The sequence below is a fragment of the Metarhizium acridum genome (genome assembly GCF_019434415.1).
Source record: "Metarhizium acridum strain ARSEF 324 chromosome Unknown scaffold_276, whole genome shotgun sequence".
Lineage (NCBI taxonomy): Eukaryota > Fungi > Ascomycota > Sordariomycetes > Hypocreales > Clavicipitaceae > Metarhizium > Metarhizium acridum.
Window position 1 is genome coordinate 558,737 of NW_027094025.1, and position 25,309 is coordinate 584,045.

At 37.6% G+C, this 25,309-nt stretch overlaps 3 protein-coding genes and 1 non-coding gene across 4 annotated transcripts; 2 read left to right on the forward strand and 2 right to left on the reverse strand.

Moving 5' to 3' along the window:
* Nucleotides 1-1,903: 1,903 nt before the first annotated feature.
* LYS4_1 (mitochondrial Homoaconitase) lies at nucleotides 1,904-4,947 on the reverse strand (the record flags this gene model as incomplete). Its single annotated transcript, XM_066120321.1, has 13 exons — nucleotides 1,904-2,166; nucleotides 2,226-2,489; nucleotides 2,541-2,867; nucleotides 2,923-2,986; nucleotides 3,044-3,380; nucleotides 3,434-3,611; nucleotides 3,663-3,983; nucleotides 4,064-4,135; nucleotides 4,192-4,283; nucleotides 4,338-4,391; nucleotides 4,438-4,485; nucleotides 4,544-4,848; nucleotides 4,936-4,947. The coding sequence occupies 13 exons, from the start codon at nucleotides 4,945-4,947 to the stop codon at nucleotides 1,904-1,906; spliced, it is 2,337 nt and encodes a 778-aa protein (XP_065974608.1).
* A 9,741-nt stretch (nucleotides 4,948-14,688) lies between these two features.
* On the forward strand, nucleotides 14,689-15,949 carry J3458_013236 (uncharacterized protein; the record flags this gene model as incomplete). Its single annotated transcript, XM_007817925.2, has 3 exons — nucleotides 14,689-14,953; nucleotides 15,006-15,098; nucleotides 15,273-15,949. 3 exons carry the CDS (start codon nucleotides 14,689-14,691, stop codon nucleotides 15,947-15,949), a joined length of 1,035 nt encoding a protein of 344 aa, XP_007816116.2.
* A 1,671-nt stretch (nucleotides 15,950-17,620) lies between these two features.
* Nucleotides 17,621-17,717, forward strand: J3458_013237. The gene has a single exon. It is a non-coding gene; the product is annotated as a tRNA-Leu (tRNA).
* A 3,623-nt stretch (nucleotides 17,718-21,340) lies between these two features.
* Nucleotides 21,341-24,135, reverse strand: J3458_013238 (uncharacterized protein; the record flags this gene model as incomplete). Its single annotated transcript, XM_007817926.2, has 1 exon — nucleotides 21,341-24,135. One exon carries the CDS (start codon nucleotides 24,133-24,135, stop codon nucleotides 21,430-21,432), a length of 2,706 nt encoding a protein of 901 aa, XP_007816117.2. The 3' UTR covers nucleotides 21,341-21,429.
* Nucleotides 24,136-25,309: the final 1,174 nt, after the last annotated feature.

Sequence of the window (25,309 nt, forward strand, 5' to 3'; positions counted from 1 at the left end):
TTTCACTTTTCGCCAAAAAATCCAGCGCCCACCTGGAAATAATCAGGGGCCTAGTGAGTGCCTGTATCGTATGGCAAAGAAATTTGGTACAAGGCTAGTGCCGGAGGCCCGGAGCTATAATTATGCGTCCGTTACAACAGATGACCGTGCGATATGGAGGCAAACCGTAATCTTCCCACACCAATACTAGGTTCGCTGTCCTCCAGAAACGGACACCACATCCTCCATTTATGGAAGCACACTCCTCCATATTTGGAGGCATTTAAACATTGGAGAAGGGCTTGACGGGATCCTGAACTTTGCTAGTGGCTGTGGTCGTATGTATGAGAAGAGGGCGTTATTTCATATTATATTCTTAGGCTTGGGAGAATTAAAATAAAAACAAGGCAAAAAAACATACAACACTGGGTATTCGCTGGCCGTCCAGCCAGTCCTATCTAAGAGGTCAACTGGTCCTTATTGCCTGCTGACCCACTAGAACCCCCACCGCTCAAATTGCCACAACTACTACAACTACTATATCATTAGTACTTGTGCTGAGAGAGGTTATGTATTCCTGGTTGTCCTGATAGTGTCGGTACAAAAAGAAAGAGTACTGTACTATACCAAGCCAGTTTGTAAGCAGCTTGAACGTGTTGTCCTATGTTCATTACGCAAACCAGAGTGCGCGGACCCAGGTCTAACGCTTAGGTAGTACTTTCAGGCACTTGAAAGATAACAGGCATGTCTGAGTCGTGGTATATAGCTCCCTTTAGCAGATAGTGCAGAACATCAAAATTCCATCCTATTAGCTTTAGCTTTTTTTTTAGCGTATGAGCGCCGGGCTCTAGAACTGACTTAGTACATAGAGGTACTTGAAAGATGACAATGGCACACAGCTAATTGTGGCCTTATCGCAAGCTCGTATAGTGTATTCAAGTATAGCCATAATTAGCCACAACCCCTTCCCCAAGTACATTATCCATTCTGTGGGTACTAAATAGTATTGAAATTACGCACAGGAACATTTAAAATGCCAAAAGGGGAGAAGCTCATCTCACAGCTGGTACCGTAATAGAGCTACAGAAAGCGCGATTGTGAAGCCATTCTCTACCACGTATATGGGGTGTCACATCTGCACTGCTATGTACCGTTCCAGTGTTAAGACTTGATGCGCTTTGGGCGCTTCTTTACCAGCTATAGCAATGGATAGGACATGGTGAATGGAGCAACTTGAATACTATTCATTTTGTACTAGCCATAGTAGTGGTGGTGGACGCTGGTCTCTGGTAACGCAGCCGTGGCAGGGCCGGATCTCCAGCCTCCTATCCCTTTAACCCCTGTGAAACCTCTTTTCCAAATTTTAGTATACAATCTACTTTTATGTAAAAAAGTCTAAATTTTATATTCAAGTCATCTAAGAAAATAAACGTAAAATTAACTTAACGCGTTTTATTTAAATTAGAATACTAGCTTTAACCTTTAAAATTCCTGTTCGGAAAAAGAAATAAAAAACTAGATGTTTCGAATTTCTATATAAATTGGTCTAACGTTTAACTCTTATATTACAGAAAACATAGTATCTCTGGAGGTGTGGGAGAACTTGACATGGGATCCAGAGATCACCAAGTTGGGAGAGTAGGGGGCGGAGCTCAAGAGGGGCTAGTATCGCTTTGGCGGCCAAGGACAATAAACAGTACTGCCCTTCGCCAAATGCCCTCACATACGACGCTCCTTTCCCCGCATCACCTCAGGCTGGTCCAACACTCGATGAGAAGCACCGACAACAGACTGTTGAAGCTTTCCCGAGCCGGGCTCGTGATGCCGCCAAGTAGAAATACAGGCGGCCGCGTGGACACCGCATCGCTGGCAAGCGGGCGCCATGTCTCAGATATAATGGACTCCAAAGCTCCGAGCTTCCCACTCAAGCCTGCAGAGTAGACTGCACCCACTTCACAATACCTCCCTTGGCGATGATTTCCTGGACATTAGGAGGCATCTCACCCACCTTTTGCACCCAGGAGGTGCCATCCTGCTCCGTAATAGTAACCTGAGACCGGCGGACATCCCACAGCAGCTTCCAGCCCGTTCGACGAGTCAGAGGCTTCTCTGCATCATTCTTATACGCTTCACGAAGCCGCTCGACCAGTTTAGGCATTTCAAGTCCAAGAAGAGCATTGTTAATACCTGTATTATTCCATAAATTAGTGTCCCAAGTGAATTAACATATTGCCAAAGGCGCTTACTATTGCGGCTAAAGATGGAGCTAAAGCTGCCGGCAATAACGAGAGGAATCTTGTTAGCTAGGATAGAAGTAGCAGCCTGCTCCCTAGACGAACCAGAGCCGAAAGTATACCCGGCTACCAGTATATCCTTTGGTCGAATGATATTGCGGAAATTAGTATCGTAGTTCTCCATGCACACCTCGGCCATTTGCTCTGTCGTCATGCCATCCTGGTATGTATAGCGTCCGGGATAGATACCATCAGTATTAATGTTATCATTGTCGCCTGTTGCGGTTAGCGAACAACTCATCTTGCGAGCACTGACCAATTCCTTACAGAAAACAATCTCGCCCTCAATTTTCTCGGGGAAGCCTGGTAGAACATCCGTCAAGACCTCGTCTCCAGTAGCCGTTGGGCTTGCTACTGCCTCGGCGGCGCCTTCAGCGGCGCTGATCATGCTCTCCATCTCGCCAATGAGCTTTTCAAAAGCATCCCCAGTGGAGCGAGCTTTATCGGCTACAAAATCACCGGTGCCCTCGCCAACAATGACCTTCTCAACGCCATCAGGCTTCGAGTACCACCCAGGGGAAGCGATCTGGCCTTTGATAGCACTAGCGGCAACCACCTCGGGGCTGGCGAGATAACACGATGCTTTGGGGCTGCCTAAACCAACAAGTCAGTGCCACTTCAAACAGAAGTAAAAGCTCAGCGAAATTACCCATGCGTCCTTTGTAGGATCTGTTGCTTGCCGATATGCCCACTTCACCTTCTTCCAGCAAGCCCTAAGCGAACGATTAGCCATGACATCTAATTATAAACAGAGGGTTTCGAATACTCACACGACCCAGGCCAATGCAAGTAGCACAGCCGGCGGGAAGAAGCTCGGCCCCAGATTGAACAAGAACCTGCCAGTCACCAGCTTCCTCCGACATTCGTTGTTCAGCCACAGACGCTGGCGCAAGATAGAGCTTGACCCGGGGGTGGATCTTGGCAGGTTTGCCATTGGTACCAGCCTCGCGGAAGACACGAGCAGCAGCTGCAAAGTCCGTGCTCCTGCCATTGGTGCAACTCAAGAGATAGGCTTTGTCAATAGCGATATTCTCAGTTTCGAGCTTTGCAACAGGGTTTGCGACATTGACCGAGTTGGGTCCGGCAACGAAGGGTGAAAGAGTAGAACTGCGTTATGTTAGATAATGGGTGTGAGCGACACAAGTGCGTCTCTTGCTTACAGATTCAGATAAAATTCTTTCGCGTACACGGCACCAGGATCAGCTACGGGAGAGGTTTCTAGAAGCTCATCAATCCGCTTATGATTTAGACGAGACTTGGTAGGGCTATCAGTAATTGCTGCGGCCGATGCTCTGGCACGGTACCAGGAAACAAGCGTGTTGTCGACGGGGAAGAGTCCTAGTCAACATGAGTTACTCAGCAAAGTCGTGGCCTGGAAAGGAGACAAACCTGATAGCGCCCCCCATTCGCAAGCCATATTTGAAATAGTTAATCTTTCCGAAACGGGTATGCTTGCAAGAGTCTGCTCAGAGCCCGTGAACTCGACGCACATGTTCAGCACATCGGACTTGAGGAAGGTGCAGAGCGCAATGATGACATCTTTGCCTGTGACTCCGGGTGGCAGGACGCCTGTAAATGTGACTTTTGCAATCGGCGGGACTTGCCAGAATATGGTCGAGGTCGCAAGAATACTCGCTGCATCTGAGCGAACAATGGCGGTGCCGAGACAGCCGATGCCTCCGTAGATGGTCGAATGGCTGTCACTGGCAACTATCCCGTGTGTGAGTGGCCGACAGGAAAACGGTTTTTTCCCTTTCTATTTTTTTTCTACAAGAATGCAAGCAACGTACCTGTGAGTGTTCCTGGCCATGCATAACCTTCTTCAATCATTATTTGGTGGCCAATTCCAGTCTTGGCAGGATCTATCCCAAGTAAGCTAAATACTTTGGAAAGTTGCGCCTCGGCGCGGCGAGCATACAGAAATCTATGCCATGCTTGTTGGCGAACTCCTCGATTAGACGATATTTGCGCAGATTCTGGTCAGATTCGTTCTGCACATCGTGATCAAGTCTGGGATCGTTAGACAGTATACCGAGGTCAGATAGCAAGAAAGAGGTAGCTTACGCCATGACAACCTGGCGATTATCGCTGACCGATATGGCGCCCATTTCCATGAATCTAGACATATTAATTCGTGTATTCTTACAAAGAGCTAACTACTTACTTAGTAATTACAGGGAACGAGTTGTCGTGGGTCATACTCTTGTGAGGACTGGCAACAAACTAATGTCAGCTCGATTGTCCAGTGGGCGGACCAGGGCTAGACTAACCGCAGCATCACATAGTCCCCAGCTCTGACTCTCCTGCCTTGGCCGAGGCCATCTGCGTGAAGTTGTACTATCTTCTCGGTAAGTGTCTGCGGGTTCGTTCGAGCGGCGGAGTCTAGGGAGGACTGGAGGTTAGGGGTGTTGGAGCTGGTGTTAGATTGTAATTGCCGGGCCTGTTGCTGTCGGGGACAGGTTGAGACATGGCTGCGAAACGGATTCACAGATCCGGGCAACAATCGGAAGCGAGTAATCGAGGTACGGGCCTGTCGCGTTGCAAGGACGGAGGCATTGAGCCAGATCGCCCTCCGCTAATGAAACACAGTTAGACATGTTGTTGCAGGTTTTCGATGAAAGCAGGATGAAATCGAGAATTGGTGGTTGGTAGAGCAACATACAAGCACAGCCATGGTAGTTGGAAGATGGTGAATCTCGAGATCACGGATGAGTAACTCGATGTTGAATTTCAGATGATTAGTAACCCCGAATTTTATTGCGGGGCGCGGAATTCCCGCGCCGACCAATCATAGCAATGCTATTGCACGCGTTTGCCAAGAGAAAACGCAACTTGAACCAACATTACCTAATTAACTAGGTGGTCTTCTCCCTCGTACTGTTCTCATCGCCAAGAACTTTGGACGGCCGGACAGGCCACCTAACCATCTCCACAGTAGCTAGTAGTTATCGTTGTACGTAGGGTGTAGAAACGGGTACCCCTAGATACACGTAGGTATTTAAGCTTTTCTTAGATTCTTTATAAGTTATTTATTATTTTATATAAAGAATTTCTTAAAACAATCTTAAATATTAAAAAGTACTTATAATATTACTTATTATAACTTATTAATAATACTTATATATTAAATTAAATTAAGTAAGTTAAATTTAAAATAAATACTTAAAATCACTTAAAATCACTTCTAAATAATTATAAATCACTTATTTTTCTTTATAAATATATTTAAGTTTTTTTTTCTTACTTATACTTAAAGCCCACGAATAAGCGACTTATTTGAAGTTATACGTTATACTAGTATTCGTGGACCTTTTACACCTTAATTGTACGACAGAACTCGACTAAAATCGGTATTAGAGGACGCGCAGTTTTCCCCGAATAGAGCGATTATGTAAGGTGGTTAGGGGACCCCGCCTACCTGTAACGCGATTAATAACGTTACGTGAAATAGGAGCTTTAAAACTATATCTCTTATATCTTATATAATTAAAAAATAAAATAAGCTTTAATTATTATAATATAATTACTCTTACTTTAATTACTTAACTTTTAATCTCTCTTATAATTTTTAAAGCTTTTTAAAAAAGTTACTTAATTAAAATAATAAGAATAAGTACTTGAAGAACTCTTATTTTATAAATATTTTTACCTTTAATAATAAAGAATTTATTAGAATTATTAAGCGATTAAAAGAATATAATAGCTTTAAGTAAAGGGAAAATACTTAAGTAATTAAATAAAATTATTATAGCTCTTTAAAATTAAATTACTTAATTAAAGAAGTTATAAGAGCTTTAAAAAAAGAAAAAGAAGCTATAAAAATTAATTCTTAACATAACTTACTTAATAATAAAAAAAGATATAACTCTTATAATTTAAAGAAAAGTAATAATTAAAAAGTATAAGTTAAATATATTAACTCTTTTTATTATTTAATAAACTCTTAAAAGTATAAGATTTAAATAAATAACTTAAATTATACTTTTAATAAAGTAAAATATAAGTATTATGAGAATTATTAAAAAATTCTCTTTATCTTAAATTATATAAACTTAAAATATAAGGTAAAATAAAATTAATATCTTAATAAATAATTAATAAATTAAAAGAAAAACCTTAAGAATAATTAAAATATATTTTAAAATTAAACTCTTATACTTTTAAAAAACGTAAAAAATTATAAGGCTTAAATAATTATATAATTAAAATAAGTAAAGTAATATAAAATTAAAGCTTTATAAACTTTAATATTTACTTAAATTTATTAAAAAAATACTTAAAAAAAGTTAATAAAAAGTTATAAGTACTTATTCTTTTTATTAAGTTATAACTTAAACTTTAAGATTATATAAATTTATATATCTTTATCTTTAAGAAAACTTAAGAAAAAGTAATTTAAATTACTTAATAATTTTAAAATATTATATTAAAAAGAAATAAGTAAAAGATTAACTTATTTTAATTAAAAAGCTTTTTAAAGATACCTTAATAAGAAAGAAGTAACTTATTAAAAGCTTATCTTAATAATAAAAGACTCTTATAATTAAATTATTATAATTAAAACCTAAACTTAATTAAGTAAGAAAAGTTATATTATTACAATTATAATAATAAGAATTACCTTTAACTTACTTATAATAAACTATTTAAAAGTAACTTAAATAATTAAGAAAATACTTAAAGATTAAAGTAATTACTTTTACTTTAACCTTAAATTAAAAAGTATTAATAAGCTAATACTTTAATATAAAGGTTATTATATATAAATATAATATTATAAGAATTTACGTTAATTTTAATAATTATATAATACTTAATCTTATTAATATTAACTTTATAAGATAATAAGAATTATATTAAGTAAAGGTAATAGCTTTTATTTTATAATTAATTAAAACTCTTTTAATTCTTTAATATAATATATATAAAGTACTTATTTAAGCTATTAATTCTTATAAGTATAAACGTATCTTAAAACTATTATTTATTACTATTAAAAGAGACTTAAATTTAAAGAGAAACTTTATTTTAATAAAAATATATATATTAATTAAATAGAAGATATATATAATTATATATAATTAAAAATAATAATATAAGTTTTAAAGAGAGAGCTTCTTATTAAATAATTCCTATAAACTTACTAAGAAATACTAGAATATAACTTAAATTTACGCTATTATTAGTATATTTAAGAAAGACTTTCTTACTTTAAAAGGTAAAGAGTTAATAAAAGAGTATAATTTTATAAATAATATTTTAATAAAGCTTTATAACTTTAAGAATATCTTTATAAATAATTATTTTAAGACTTTATTATTATATAAGAATATTAATTATAATATTAACCTTTTACTTAATATTACGTTATCTTATAAATTTATTTACTTATTATTTTAAGTTAAGTTAAAGAAACTTTATTAATATATTAATGAAAACCTAATAAATAAATAAATAAAACTCTTAAAAAGCTTAATTAAAGTATTAATTTTATTTATACTTAAGAAAAATAAAACCTTAAGATTATATATAAATTATAAGAGATTAAATAAAGTAACTTAAAAGAATTATTATATATTACTCTTAATTTTAAAGCTACTTAATAAATATTAAGAGATTAAGTTTTTCTTAAAGATTAATATAAAGAATACTTATTATAAAATATAAATAAAAAAGAGAAATAAGTAAAAGATAATCTTTTAAACTTATTATAAGTATTATAAATACTTAATTATACTTTTTAATCTTATAAAGGTATTTATTACTTTTTAAAATTATTTTTATTAAGCCTTATAGAAGCTAATTAATATTATTTATATAATATATTTAAATAATATTTTAATCTTCTTAAAAATAAAAGAGAAATATATCTCTTATATTACTTAAATATTAAAATAAATAAAAGTAATTAAGCTATTTATAAAGCTATTTAAGTATATCTTATATTAAACCTTTATAAAATTTTTAAGGTTTATTTTATTAATTAATAGCCTTTTAATAGATTTAAAATAAGTATAAATTATTTAAGAATAAAAAGAATTAATTACGTATTATAAGATATAAGTATTTTTAGAATTTTATAACTTCTATTAATAATTTATATAAAGTTACTTTAAAATAATAATATCCTTAAATGCTTTATTAAAGAAAAGTTAAAATAATAAAAAGCTTAATTACTTAACCTTTATATATAAAGAATAATTAACGTTTAATTATTTAAAGAATACCTTTATAAGAGCTTTTCTTCTTTAATATTATAATTTGAGTAAGGTAATTTAAATTAAAATAAACGCGTTTAACTTTATAATAATTAAAATTCTCTTATAATTAAATAATAAAAAGTAATATTATTTTATTATATTTTAATTTTAAAAGTTTATTAATATAAAAAGAAATTATAAAATATTAAATTAAAAATTATTTATTATAATAAAATTATTTAAATATTAATAATATTATATAAAAGAGATAATAAATTTAATTAAGATTTTATTAAATTATTATAACCTTTAAATATTTATAAGGTAATTTAAGTTAAATAAGTATTAAGCTTATTAATATATATTCTTATTACTCTTTAACTTTATTATTAAGTATTAATTTAATAAGAGTAATTTAATTAATAAGCTATTAAGGTAATTTAATTATAAAGGTAAAGCTATATTTAATAAGAAGCTATTATTAAACTTATAAAAGAAGCTAATAATTACTTAAGAAAAAGTAAAGAATATCTTAAAAACTATAAAAATAATAATAAAAAGCTAATATTTAATTAAATATATAAAGCTTTAAAGCCTTTAAAAGAGAGGTATTTAACTTATATAAGTTAAGTAATTATTATAAGTTTAATAATTATTACTTATTTTATTAATAAATTTAAGAAGAAAGTAAGTATAATAAGTATAATTATATAAAGTTAAGTAAAGTATATTATAAGATAATAATTAATTTATAAGAATAAATTAATTATATTACTTAAAGAACTTTTACTTTAAGCTTAAAGCTATAACTTAAATATATTTATTTATTTATTTAAGTACCCTAAAGCTATTATAAGCTATTTTAATACTTTTACATATAGTTTAAGTGGGAAAACCCTTTATATAAAAAGAAAAACCCCCTCACATTTATTCTAGGTTATCTTTACCCCGCTATAACCTATAATTATATAAAGCGTGTTCTAGATCGTGTAGATTAAAGGTACCTATTAGGCTAGCTATTCTAGTAGCGGTTCGTTAGAGCGTGTGTGGTAGAGGTCTGAGCTGAGTCCGGGTTAGCCCCGGTGCGCTGGTTAGGTGGCTGTCCTAGTATCTAGGTATTTAAGGCTATTACGTAGTTGTCTCTAGGCGTCGTGTTATGCCGCACTGTCTTAGGCCCGGCGTAACGCCGTGTCCCGGATATTAACTTAAATATATAAAAGTAATTTATTAATAAGTTAATAATAAAATAAAAAGAAAAGAAGAATTAAATAAAAGATAAAAGTAATCTTTTATTATATAAGAATAAAGTAATTATATCTTATAATTTAAAGATACGTTAAGATTTACTTAAGTTATATTATAATAATCTATTAATAAATTACTTTAAAATAAAAAGAATTTTAAAATTATTATAATATAACTTTTATTAATTATATATATAAGATAAAGTAAAAGATTATATTATAAGTTATATAATTTATTGAAAGGTAATAACTTAATAATATTACTTATATAACGCGCTTAAATTACTATTAATTTTATAATAACTTTAAGTTAAAATATTAATAGACTTTATAATAAAGTTATTTAAGATAAAGTACTTTAAGTAAATTATTAATATAATATTAATAATAATAAATTAATTTATTAAGTATTCTTTTTTTTTAATAATTAATACTATTATTAACGTTATAAAACTAATAAAACTCTTTTATTATAAGATTAAACTTTAATTTAATGTATTAAAAGATATTATCTTTAATAAAACTCTTTTATTATAAGATTAAACTTTAATTTAATGTATTAAAAGATATTATCTTTAATAAAAAGCTAATATTTCTTAGTTAATTTTAATTAACCCTTTATTATTTATTTAAGATAAAAAGAAAGCTTTTAATAGCTTTTTACTTATAAATAAATAAGTAAATAAAAAGAATAAATTAAATTATAAAGTATTACTTATATTATTTTATTATAAATAATTAATTAATATAAGTATAATTATTATTATAAGTTTAATTTACTTATAATAATATAAAGAGTAATATAATAAGCTACTTATTTAATTATAATTTAATAAAGTATAACTTAAAGTTTTACTTTTATCTTAAAGTTAAAGCTTATTAAAAGAGAGTACTTATTATAAAAACCTATATAATTAAGCTTAAAAAAATATAAGAATAACTTTAAATTAATTAATAAAAAGCTATAAAATTTTAAGTAAAATATTATAATTAATAATATATACCTTTTATCTTATATAAGAGAGACTTAATAGGCTTAATTATAAAGAATATTAAATTTAAGGTAAGAAAATAAAAGCTTATTCTTTATTATATTAAACCCTTTCAAATTTTAAAAACTATTAAAAAATAAATATATTATTTAATACTATTAAAATAATATAATTATCTTTATAATATCTTTTATATTAGCTTATTAAAGCTATAAAAAAGGTAAGAAAATACTAATAAAAACTTACTTCTAATATTAAATCTTAAAGAGAATAATAAAGAGTATAAAGTTAAAGAAGTTAAAAATTAAAGAGATTTTTAAGAAAATACTTATTATTTAATAAAGTAATAAAGTAAAAGAGATAATCTTTTAAGTATAATTAATAGGTAATTATTAAAGATATAATTAATATATTTAAGATAATTATTATATTTTAATAAAATAAAAATAAATAAAAAGCTAATAAAATATTATAAGAAAACTATAAGTAAAAGATTATTATATAAAAATTAAATAATTATACTCTTATTATTATTAATTTTATTTATCTTAACTTTAAAACTAATAAACTATTAAATAAAAAATAAATAAAATAACACTTAAAGCATAAAAAAAACTATTAAAAAAGCACTTAAAGCGCTTTCTTTAAGTAAGTTATTATTAAATTTATTAATAATAATTACCTTTTTTATATTATTATAAAGATAATAAATTATTATTACTTAAGTAATATAACTTAAATTAAATAAGTGTAAATATAAAACTTAAGTTATTCTTATTTATTAAAAACTTAATTATAATTTACTTAATAATAATTAATAAGTAAAATAATAAGAAGTTATTAATAAAGAAGTTTACTTATATTATTAAATTATAAAGAATAAGTTCAAGTAATTAAAAGCTACTTTTAAGCTATTGTATACTAGTAATAAGTACTTTAAAAAAGTTAAAAAGAGAGAATTAATTAGTAAATATATTATAATAAATTAAGGAAAAATATACCTATAGGCTTTTTATTATATTAATTAGCTTATAGGTAATATAATAAGTAATTTTAATATAATTAAAGCTATAAATAATTTCTAGTAAAAGCTAAGTAAAGCGTATATAAGTTACATGTAAAAAAATATAACTAATATTATTATTATTATTATTATTATTATTCTTATTCTTTAAGATTAAAATAATTATAAGCTATTAAAGGTAACTTAAAAGGTATAAAAGATTAATTATATCTTTAATTATAATAAAAATAAGCTATATAAATATTAATAAAAATATAATAAAACTATAAGAAAACCCTTTAAAGTTATAAATTAATTAAATTACACGTATTAACGCATGTAATATATTATTAATAACGCTTAAAAAAGCTAATATTTAAGCTTATATTATTATTAAAAGTATAAGAAATCTTAAGAAGTTTAAGCTTCTTTAAAAAGCTATAATAATAGGCGTTTATTATTATACGTAAGTAATATATATAAAAATAACGCTTAATAATAAATAATAGGTAATTAACTTAATAAAATAAAGATTCTGAAATGAAAAAAGAGAATTAAACGTATAATATAAAAAAGAATAAGATAAGTAATAATATTTAAGAGAGAAATAATTAATAAAAGTATAAAGAGATTACATTAATTTATATATATAATTAATTATATAATAATGTAATTAACTTTAATTAAACGTTTAAATTATATATATATTAATTAATAATGTACTATTATATAATTAATAAGTAAGTATTAAAGCTATTTAACGCTTAATTAAAGTAAAAGAGAATAATTATAAGGTAATTAAAAGACTTTACTTACTTATAACGTAATTAATAACGTTATATAAAACAAGAGCTTTAAAACTATATCCCTTATATCTTATATAACTAGAAAATAGAATAAGCTTTAATTATTACAATACAGCTACCCCTACTTTAGCTACCTAACTTCCAGTCCCTCTTACAGACCATGGTAAGGACTCTTCACCGTGCTTTTATCGTGTGCGAATCTTTCATCCCGCCGCTGTTCTCTTACACGTATGCCAACAAGTTTACTTTTACGGAGACATCCAACAGCCAGTCGGAGACGTTTTCTCATGCAATACTTAGTCATAACGTCGCGCCAATTAACAAGACTGGAGATGGCCGGTTCATATGCCCCTTTGCTGAAAAGCTTGGTTGAAGAATAACAGCCTCGTCAGTCACGCCTCTAGATATGCACATTCACTCTGCACAGGCCAAAACGAGGTTTCTATGTACGCTTGCAGGAGCCAGTGCCTGCATATCAAGGTTCTCTTCTTTAGAGGCACACGACCGCATGTTGAGACGAAGCACAGGAACAAACAGTACCCATGCCTCTGTTCTGTGCAACAGAGAGAGGCTGTGCAATGACCTTCACAACTCGGAGTGGAGCAAGGCAGCATGCCCAACGGAAACACGAAACTAAGACATATCCGGGCTCTTATGCGAAGGAGTCGGACTGCACGTCTGTTTTCAATTTTCGAGAATCCGCAAGTCAGCATGGCGTAACTCACAACGTAAAACGGTCTTACATTTGTCCCGGGGCGAAAGAGTGTGGCTGTATGGCTGTAACAGAAGTTTCCAGAGTCTCAGCGGTGCTCTTTCTCATTCAAAGGTGGTACATAAGAAAGTGCGGTACCCTTGCCCGCTCGCTGATAAGTATAGTTGCAATGACCTGTTTACGTCACGAACAAGGGCTAGATCCCCATGCTAGTTCAGTCCACGAGAAACAAAGATTCCCGTGCCTCTGGCAGAGCAAGAGAACTGTAGTGCAATATTCGCTGACAAGAGTTATGCTCAAAAACATGCAGAAATCATGCACAATGGGGCATTATATCCTTGCCCTATTCCTGAACAGTTTAACTGTGGCCTCAAGCAATGTTTCAAGTGGCAACCAAAGCTAGACTTGATGCAGATCGGCATATTGGCACCGAGCACCCTTGACCTCTTGCAGAGCGGTACAAGTGCGAACTAGTGTTCAACACTGCGTCACAAGCGGCAGAACACGCGAAAGTGCACTCAGTTATTCCACTGCCCGCATCGAAGTTGTAGTGAACGATTCGAAACCGATGAAGAAGTTTTGGAACATCCATCTGATCCCAAACACCCAGGTCAGAGTTTCTTCTTCTGTCCTGTCGCCACATGTCGAAGCTCGGTGGCTGATATTATTTAAGCTGACATAATTTATCAAAACTTCTTGTGTTATATGTAACAGCGGCTGGCGGTATTTCTCCCCTGCCTTGCCCATCTCCAAGGGACTATAATTAGGACGTTTGGCATCTTCAAAAAGTCCCACTATACGCCTCTCACGGGGCTCTTCCGAAGTCGCCCTTATCCATCATACCAAGCTTTGCTTTAGACTGCAATCTATACACCATCACTAAGCCACCAGACACATCCACAGCTGGCAGTGCGACACCCCATGGGTTTCCATGGCAAACTATTTTCGGCATGGACCTTCTGTAAGCCAGACCTCATACAACTTTCAGCCGTAAACTTTGCACAAACGTTAACGCCCCAACTCCACCCACCTACTCTGGCAGCAGGACATCGGGCATTTGTGGGCGGTATAAATAGAGTATTTTTAATTCAGGATTTCTTTTTTTTTTTTTTTTTAAATATACTGTGCTGAATCTGTATGTGTTCTTTCCGGGTACTCATTTCTGATATCATGGCGCCAATATTAGTTGACAGATCCACCAGCACCAGCCCCAGTCTTACGCCATGGGATTCTATGAATCTGCTTGGCGGAGTTGCTCCGTAAGTTCTCGGCCCGTCATATTCATGCTAACCCTAATCAGATTTTAGTTTCCTGGCCCTTCTTGGAGAGGACTTTACAAACCGATATCTGTCCTTGTCCCACAACTGCTGTGACTGGGTTGTCTTTTCTGTAATTCCCACGGGTGTGCCCTATGCCATGAAAGTCTTGTCCAGGCTTTTGAAACTACAAAATATCAAGATGGACACTTTTTACACAAGCTACAGAAAAGCTTTGGAAAAGGACCTACTCTCAACTTGTTCAAAGGAAATATGCGAGATATGGAATGGCCGTCAAGTGGAAAGAGTAGAAAAAACCGTCTCGAGGAAGCCAGGACCTATCAGAGAGTATATATATCTACCCGGGAGAGAGGATATCCCTCCAGAGCTTCTTCCTTCGAAAATTGCGAAATACGGCGGTAAATATCGCGGCAAGATGTATGACCCTTGGCTGCAACCGTCAAAAGGTATGTATATCGTTACAGTTCTGCAAACTACGTACAATTTGACACATTTCAGGATCGCCAATAGGCCTAGGAAGCCTAAAGGACAACGAGACGACTGATCCGCCCAATCTTCTACTCAATCTGACACCATTTAAGCGGTCTCTCAGTATGTACATTCTGTGTATCTTTGGACTCACTTTTCAGGTGGGCATAATGGTCTTTACCGCATTTACAGCCTTCCATCCATCGCTTATATCGTGTTTTTTTGACAAGGCATCTTTTGCATTTCGAATAACTGCTTTTGCCTGTGTTGAATCGGGGACGATTTTCTTGTTTTTAGGCCTGCTGTATACAGCCAAGTCTCTCACCTTGCCTCTCAAGGTAAGACGGTCCACTTGGAAGCCGCCAGATGGCGAGAAGGCAAAGGTCGTTTGGGTGCAAAGACAGATGCAGGGAGATGACTGGCATACCGAGGCTTATATTCTTGCGAAAAATATCGAGGCAGAAGTCCTATCCGCACACAGGGACTCAACCGCCTTGTCTCATCACTGGTGTTTTGAATCGCGGTTTACCAATATTGTATTGGTTTTGATTCCTGTTAGTTTTGTTCTGCAAAGCGTCGGTCTATCGATGATGCATTGGGCTGTACAGACGTGGCAATTCATTGCTTTGGTATTCATGTTTTTTGGTAGACGGCGCGTTCGCAAGGAAGTGCCCCCGGAGTTTGTATTGCGGCTTCGAGACGAATGGGCAAGAGCAAAGATCCAAGGCATTTTAGCTGGCAGTCCGGTCAAAGATATGGCTGCTGATAAAGCCGTCCATGTGATTGAGCATGATTTGAGGACTGGACGAAAAAAAGACAAGATGGCGCAGAATACTGTGCAAAAAATCGTCGCCAACACGGGGATACCCGAAGCAAACATTGTTGACGACGTGACTGCCGTCGTCAACAAAATACTTGGAGGGCCTAGCCTCTTGGACGAGGATATTGAGGAAGCTGTACCGGCACCTACCTAGTGGCGTTTTTGCTCGGGAACTACAACTGTTGGGTAATGCTGCCTCCGTTCATTGAATAAGTAGACTGGACGCAATTACTGTGAGTCATGAAATCATCAATATCAGAAAATTGCAAGGCTGACCAGCCACCTACTCTAGCAAGTCCTGTGGGATGGAATAACGCCGCTGTAGCATTGGTATCACAAAGTGGGCATCGTGAATATTGAAGAGCGGACTTGTTCTTAGTATTCAACCTATCGGGCTGTGGGAATTGAGGGCTTTTTATGGATGTCAAGGGTCAATTTTGAGATTCGGAAAAGGCCTCGTCACAACTTTTCCTCATTGCGATTGTCTGTTACCGTGAGGTTTAGACCTCCTGATCTAGCGGCCGCTGGACGGGCGTCAAGTCGTTCAGTGGGCGAATACCAGAACATGTGAGCACCCTGGCTCGTGTGCACTTCACTCGAGGTTTAAGGGGAAGAGCGGCGGCATGACATGAGGATCTAGATTATGATAAGCGGAGATGGGATGTACTTGTATTCAAGTTTATCAAGAAATCCTTTAACCCTGGCTCATACATTAAAGTGGTAATAAACCAGGAGGTGTCTTTTCCCACCAAGGGAAAAGGGAGAATTATGAACAGTATACATTGAAAGGGCAGAGACCCTTTCCATTGAGGTAGAGACAGAAATGAGACAGATCCTGCTGGCCAAGGAATCGAGTCGTCCAATAGGCCCCTGTGGTGAGTGGCTTTTTGACGATATCGCGGTATCGGTCAGTATATTCAAGTATACCCGTTGATGGTTGATTTGCCATCACTAACCCGCGCCCCGAGAGGGGAGGAATTGAGGACATTATGGAGAGTCAGGTAGAGGACACTTCTCACTGGATCCTTTCAAATGCCAACATGCTCTTGGAGACTACGGAAAGGCGTAAGAAAAGAAAAACAGCCCAAAGCTCAGTTTGCCAGACGATGCATTTTAGAATTAAATGTGCGGTCGCGAGGCTCGCTGCTAGTTTCGAGAATCTCAAGCACCACGAGCTTCATCGCAAGAGAGGACTAGAAATCTACGCGCGGACACACGGCAGCACATGAGAAGTTACTTCAAGGCTTACGTTGCGTGTCGTGGTGAGACTTACCCAAAGAAAAAGGCTTCGCTGTGCAGGAGCTGGACAACTTTCCGTATAAAAGCAATCATATAGCTATAAAGCTCTGTCGATTTCAGATAATGGAAGACAAGAAGCAGTCCGTCGTACATGATTCCTCCATAAAGCCGCAGGTGCCGTGTGTTCGACCGGGCCCTCCGGACAGCAAGTCTGGTTCAATGTTGCCGGGCGCCCGGGGCGCTTCTGCTCCAAGCGACCAGTTGACGCCTGTGGTCCACTACAGGTCAATAGTTCAGTGGACACGCTTAATACGGCTACCTATTGACTGTACCAGACGTGTCAAGGTCGCGATGCATACACCAACCAGACGGCACTTCCCATGACATGCAGCACTTGAGGAAGTGAACTATTTCTATAAAAGACCAATTGATATACTTGATTAACTTGGTGACAAAAGCCCCGAAAAGCCACCCAATATCCCATCCCGGTTTCACTTTTGGGGCAGTGAGTGCCGGGGCGTGGGCTGTTAGTGGGTGTAGACCAAGTGCCCTGTATATAGCGAATTGAGACGTCAAATTCAATAACACCAAGATGGCCGAGTGGTTAAGGCGGTGGGCTTAAGCGATTTTTGGCGTAATTTCCACTATCGAGAGATTCCTGGGTTCGAACCCCAGTCTTGGTATATATCCTTTTTGCTGGCCGCTTCCTAACCAGATACCATGAATTTTACTCTGATAATTTGCCAAAATGTATAAAATGTTCTTAATTTTTGCTTGTTTTTTTGTTCAATTCACTTGTACGACATCACTCAATTGCCATTTGATGTAAGTTTCAAGATGTGTGGCGTTGGGGAACCGACAACCCACTTGATAGGCTGGTAGCTTATGCACGGCAGTCGGCCGTGATACCTCCTTCCGGAAAGGGCTGGTGTCACCATGTGTTACATGTAGCTTTTGGGACTAGCCACTTATAAAAAGAAACTAGGTCTCTATGCAATCAATATGGCCTCAAGTCTGGTGCTTTTTGCTACGAACCCTGGTTTATGACGGCCAGTTTCGCGAATACATCAGCTCCGAAAGGGCGGGCCCCCACGCCGTTCCACTGCGCCATCTTGGTTCCAAGCTACATAAGCATTAATGCTGCACATGTGCCTTTACTTAGACTTTGAGGAGGCGCGGACTCTGGAGTTGCCCAACGTCAAACTTCTTGTGTACTTGAGTTGGGTAGAACGGCGTGAGGATATCGTGGCCAAATTTTTTTCCGGTTGTGTCAAAGGTGCAGTCAACATGTCGTTTGCGCAACGCCCCGGCTGCCAACCACCACGCCTTCGTCGCGAAAGATTCGGGCGTGTAGATGTACTTGGTGCATTTTCTTACCATTCAACCAGGGGACAACATGCCAATTATACGAGAACGACTGGATGGTTCAACATGCTTCTGGATAGTCGTGCGTAGAATAGCGAATAAAAAATAGTGATGCTTCATTTGACGGGTTGGTCATTGAAATTCCAAAATAAGGTGTTGCGACGGAGACTGTCGAGTGCTGTGTTTCATGCTCGGTTAACAAAGGCAACTTGCGCTCTGTAGGTTGTGTGCGGCATATACTGGACCGTGGATCAAGATGTAGTTTTGTCTAAATTGGAAACCCAACATGTTTATGCTACGGCTGTAGCATAAATGACTGGACAATCCGTAATGGTGTGTGTTAGCCAACGCAATCGCTACCAACATGATTGGGGAAATACAAGAGCCACGTCAACTAATGCAGTGACGCCCATCTTGTGCAATACGACTTACACGCGCTTTCACGTCTTTTGGTGGCAGAGAAGCCGTCTGATGAATTTTTGGAGTCAGATATGAGTCCGAGTAAATTTTTAAAGCCCCTTGGCTGACCATAAGCTCACTTCTCTTGGCCGGTTTGGCACCAGGGCCCTAATGCAGAATTACGAGCTTCTACCGACCGACCGACCGATATATTCTCAACCAGGCGTCTCAAAACGTGCAATTCTCCTTGGAAGATGGCGTTTTAATCAGTTCACCGCAGCCTTCTTACCATTATCTTGACCACATCTATGGCGCCAAGAGTAAATCGGAGCACGACGTATTTTCCCGAGATTTCGACCAAGTGTTGGAGTCGAATCCCAAAAGCCCAACTTGTCACATTCTTATGATTGGACATATTCCATTATTGTTTTACGATAACCTGTCACTGAATGATTCTGTGCCATCATTTGTGGCCGGTGCCTGGTCAACGTCTGTCCCCTTTTCATAATGCCTTTGCGCCGAGTTAGTTGTAACAAGCCAGGACAACAGCATGAGCCTGGACACATTGTGAGTACAATCTCAACTATATCTAGAAATAAGACTAACCAAGTAAGAGTTGTCGTTGCGCATGGCGAACCATCTTTGCTGATAATTCTCGTTGATTCTGTCGCGTTTTGACTGCCCTTCCTTCACGTTTCGGACTGTAGGAAACATCTGTCAAACACACAAAATGATGGGGCCAATCATTTCGAATCTAGTATTGGTAGTGGGCAAGTGCTTCTTGCCTACTTGGCCCCTTGTAGAACTAGTTACAGACCCCAAGGTAACAGATATATATCCTTCTATAACCCTACCTTAATCGCAGTGCTTCGAATGACATTACTTCTGGACCAACTCGTCCACAGCAGGAGTAATATCTTGGAGGGGAAACTCTGTTCCGTTGCCAGCAATGGTACCAGGAACCGGGTCCGCAATATCTCCAAAGTACTCAATCACAGCATCGATACGCTCTCCCACCTGCACAGATGTTACACAAAACCCACCGCCCTCGAGGTAGGTGTTGGGGATTACGCCAAGCTTCCCAGCCGAATCCCATTTACCGTCCTTGGATCGCAATACATGGACTCATTCCGTGTTGGAAGCCACCAGGAGAACCGTACCTCTTGTACTTCTGAGGCAGATTAGTAGCTTCGATATTCTCAAAAATGGCGTCCGTTGTAGGTGGTGCTTCGGTTGTTCCAATCGGGATTTAAGTAGGCTGACCCTTTTTGTCGCCACTGCCAAAGCATAGTAGTTGGCCTTTTCGCCCATACGCCGTGAGCAACTTGTCGTTGAGATACACAATGCCAGTGAATCCAGTTACCGTAGTGTCGGTCTCATTGCTTAAAAAACATGGGTTTAAATCCTTTCCGCTGGGGTCGACCTTGAGAATGGAGCCCGGAAAAGTGCCAATAACGTACGAGTTACCCAAGGAGTCATGCGCCACGTCCTAATACCCTCCATACGCGCCATTCAGTGCAGGAGTTAGGCTACTGCACCAGAGCTATCCGCCCGTTTTCAAGTCGAGCTTGATGAGCCAGGTGTCTCCCGATATATCCGCTCCCCTGTTTGTCCATGCGGCGCCGGGGTTGATCATGACTGACAACCGATTCAAGAAATGGTCAACTTTGACACTGCTCGCGTGATAGAAGGCATCTCCTGTAAGTGGTGGGTAGTCGGTGATTTTTTCAATCGTGTTTTTTGATGGGATATACGTTGCAATGGAAGAATTGTACAGCGCACTATACGGGAGGAGTAGTAAGGAGAGTAAGGGTTAGGGTTATTCACGATGTTGTTGCCTAGTGGTGTAAAGTGTGAGTCACGTAGTGTGATGAGGGCTCAGTGAGGGCTTAGAATATTTTGGTTCAATTCATCTTACAACAGTCTTTAGTATTAAAGGTCCCTAATTTTTTCAAGGCGTAAATCGGCTTAAGAGCTCTATTTATACAAGAAGTTAGTGAGAGCCTTATACCCTAGGTCTCATCATCGTATCTCTGTGTAACTGTGTGACAGCACTAACACTGCCAATTTTTACAATATCCCGTCACATATCTAAATGCATTTGCCAAATGCATTATATCGATGTGATATTGGTTGTCTCATGCTTACTCACGGAGTCAAATTAGATTTCATCTGAAGAACTTTGAAGAGTCATTCGACAATATTCTGCCGCCTAATAGCGTACAATGTAAAGTTTCAACTGTCTTTCACCCCGTGCTCTAGGAGGTGGTGTTTGACCCTCCAAGCTAGGCGGCCTCCTTCATCGAACAGGCGCCCGTGCCGCCAACGGCGTATATACGTCTCGTCGAGCCTCTCCCACTACTTCATGTACCAAACAAGGATTGTGATCAACCCCTTACCTTTTTCGGGCTCTTTGACTCGGAAATAATACAGCAGCTTACCTACAACCCAAAATGAGTAGGAGCAAAGTCATGTCGTTGAGGGCTCCAAGTGGAAAAATTACTATTGCTAGTTTTTTGAGTTCAAAATCATTTATTCCTTCATTTTTCATTTCTCTTGTCAAATAGGAAGCTCCTAGCGTCTACGAATAAGTAGGAGTTAGGCCAATGCCAGTCACCTCAGCTTGCAGCTTCACGCAGCCGGACTATATGTTTCTTGACAAGTAGGATACGTTAGTCGCCCACATTCTTCCTCTTCAACCTCACAACATGATGCAGCCTCCAAAAGGGCACGGATGGCCTTGCGGCGCCACGCGGCGACCGCATACCACAATGGCGATCGGCCTTGTGAATCTTGCCGCTTTGCATCAACCCTCGGATCTGCCAAGAGTAACTTCAAACAACCCGAGTACCAAGCACCAGCCACATGAGATACAGCTGTCCGTCCGTCTTTGTCTACAGCATTGACATTAATTCCCGGGGATTCAAGCAGTACCTTTATGGTTTCTTCTTGGTCATGAATGCCCGCCAACATAAGAGGTGTTTTCCCATCTACATCCGCTTGGTTGACATCTGTGCCTTTTTCCAGAAGCATTTGTATCGTCTCTATATGTCCGTTGGCAGCTGCTTGAGAGATGACACTCTGGTCATCGGCTTTGGACGCCGTCTCCCGACCGAGTAGCTCTTCAACCAGTACAGTCCTCCCGGCGGATGCCGCATTGGACAGAATCGAGGTAGGAGACAATTCAATCTCGCTTTTTGCGAAAGCCGTAACGACGGCTCTCACCATCTCATCGGACCCTTGCTCCATGGCATGCTCAATCAGTTCGGAGGGAGAGTATATGTCCTTGGCTAAGGGAGAGGGAATGAGCTCCGAGACCACCTGCGGCTTGCCACGCTCAATAGCCTCTTTAAGAAGCCTCTCTATGGAACTGGCGGTTGGAGCTTGATCCAGTTCTCCTGTGATGAGCATGTACGCAGTGGCCCATTTCCGTTCCTGATGCCTGTGCCAGTCGAGACAAGGCTCATCCAGCTCAGAGCACTCACGTACTGCCCAGTCCAGCGGTGTCCGTCCGGCTGCACATTTGGACATCCTATCAACCCGCTGTGTTCCGAGAAGCACACGCACGACGTCGGCGTAGGGCCTTTCAGCTGCAAGAGATAGAGGGCTCCTCTTATTTTTATCCATACGATCGACGTCAACCCCCAAGGAAATGAGCCGAGAGCATACAGAAGCCGAACCCGAGCCTGCAGCCCATGAGATGGGAGTCCGGCCATCTTTGTCCTCGGTGTCAGCAACAGAAGCGTCGACGGCGCTCAACAACTCAAATGTCGGTGCCGTCGACGTCGAATGAGTGCAAGCGTATGACAGCGGTGTCCGTCCATTCTCGGCGGCCAAAGTCGCCTTGACTCCGGGTCTCTCCAGTAGTAGCTCTATTGTCTGGTCCGAGCCGCCTTCTGCGGCATATGAAAGTGGTGTGCGCCCAGTCTTATCGGCATGGTTGACATCCACGGCAGTATTCTGAAGGAGCAACTTCACGATGGCGACTCGGTCCAGCTCTGCAGCGTATGAGAGCGGTGTTCGGCCGGATTTGTCTGGTCCATCGACAGGAACCCCCATTTTTACGAGAAATGGGAAAATGTCACCGTTTTCCGCCATGGCTGCGTGGTGAATCAGACTCCGACCCTGGTTGTCCACGTGTAGCGCGTGTGTTGTGGCCATGAGCATCCGTGTCACTGATGGCATATTGGACTTGACCGACCACAATAAAGGAGACATGCCCTCGTTATCCAGGGCAGTACCGTCTATCCCCTTGTGTCTTGCCAAAGTATGTGCCGCATGAACATCGTTACGCTGTATGGCCAATGATAGCGCATCTTGTTTACCACTGTCAATGGCTTTGAAGACACGCTCATCCTGCTGGCGGAGAACGACCTCCTCGTCCTTTGTCCCCTGCGTCATACTTGATTTTGCCAGCGCATGGCAAGAGTCAACAGGCACGTGCGTATCAATAAGCGCGTCATCGTTATCAGAGGGGGCGGAAGATGTCTCAGACTGGGCTTCACCCCGTTCTTCACTCAAACCTGCCTGCCGTAGCATCTGGGCGATGTTTTCATGTCCTCCCTCTATAGCATATGTGAGTGCATTCTTACCCGTCTCATCCTGACTGTCAAGCTGAATATCTGGCCTCGCCAGCAAAATTTGGACTGTGGATTCGTGGCCTCTTACAGCGGCAAACATCAACGCTGTTCGCCCATACATGTCCTCGGCTCTGTCTAGGGAAAGGCCGGCTTTCAGAAGCATATCCATGATTTCACCATTACCAGTCTTAGCCGCGAGTAGAACTGGCTGCGGATCCTCTTCCCATGCGGAGTCGTAGTACATGTCCATACCATGCTGCAGTAGGGTCTTGACGGCGGCCTCATCGGCGCGGCGGACCGCGAGATTTAATGGCAAGACGATAGAAGCGGTCGAAGCCATGGAGAAATCATCCGAGTCGTTGTCGGAACATTTCTCAGCGTCTCCTTCATCTGAACCCTCCGCCGCGTCGTCGTCTTCGTCTTCTGATGACCCCTCGGGAGCCTCCGCCGTCACCAACTCGCAAGCTGCATCAGTGTGTCCTTTTTCAGCGGCGCACGATAGAGGAGTTCGTCCAGAAGCATCCTCAATCTTCCATTCCGCTCCGTACGCTATAAGCTCTTTGATCACATCCACGTGGCCCTCGATAGCAGCCCAGAAGATAGGGGTCCTCCCCAAGGCATCAACAGCCCGGTAATTTGCAGCCTTATTCAAAAGCCCCGAGACGGCATCGATGTCACCACGTTCGGCTGCGTATGAAAGCGGCGTCCGACGGCAGACGTCTTCCAATTCCAGCACCGAAGAAATTCGGTCAGCCATGGTAGTGGCCATCTCATGCCAAGAAGTCGGAGAGCTACTCGAGCAAAATATATTGACTGAAGGAATAATTATTCGGGTCTGGGGGCCATCGAACGGTTGTCACACAATAGTAAGCACCTGTTTCAGAAGAAAAGACACATGAATACTAATGAAAGCCTTGGTAAAGCTGCAAAACAGAGAATTGAATGCCTTTTTATAAGGGGCGCCTTGCTCCACACCACGGCTCCCACCTGTTATGGAGAAAAGTGGATTAAGTCACGTTACATGCGGAAATGAGGGGTAATATTACTAGGAATACTTTAAGTAGAAATAAGAAAGAAGAATAGCAATTAATATAACTAATACCTTAAATTATTATATAGTTTTAATAATAAGATTAAAACTATTATAATTCTAATACCTTTCTTTATTTCTTTCTTAACTTAATATAAGTGTTAAACGCTTAATAATATTATATAAATAAGCTCTTATTATTAAATAAATATTATAAAGCTTACTAGTACTATAAGATAAATTAATTCTTATAAAAACTTAAGACCGTGATATTAAGACTTAAATAAAGCTTAAAATAGGTTATAAAAGATTACTAGACTTATATAAAGCTAAGAATAATATAAATAAACCTTTATTTTATATTAAAAGGGAATAATACGAATAAACCTTTACGAGAAATTAAAACTATAAGATTAAGATTATAAAGAAGGTTAAAACTAGAAACTACTTATAAAAGATTATATAAATTATAAGGCGTGAAATAATCTTAATATAAATAAAATAAAAGAAGAACTTAATACTATAGTATTAAAATTATAAAGAAGTTATAGGATAATACTTATACTTTAAGAGACTATAAGAGCTTAAAGAAGGTAATTAAATAAAGGCTAAATATACGCGAATAAACGATTTAAACTTTTAATTTTAAGGGGACTTTAAAACACCTTTTAAACACTTAAAAAGGGATATAAAGAGGTTTATTTTTTATAGTTATAAACTTAAACGATTTTAAAGTCTTTAAATAATAGCTAAATACGCTATAATATAGCTTTACTTTACTAGACTTTGAAGAAGTCCTAGAACTTATATTAAATACTTAAAGAATAAAGTAGTAATTCTTATTTCTAGAACTATAAACTTAATAAAATTAAACGAGATTAAATGTATTAATTAAGCGCTT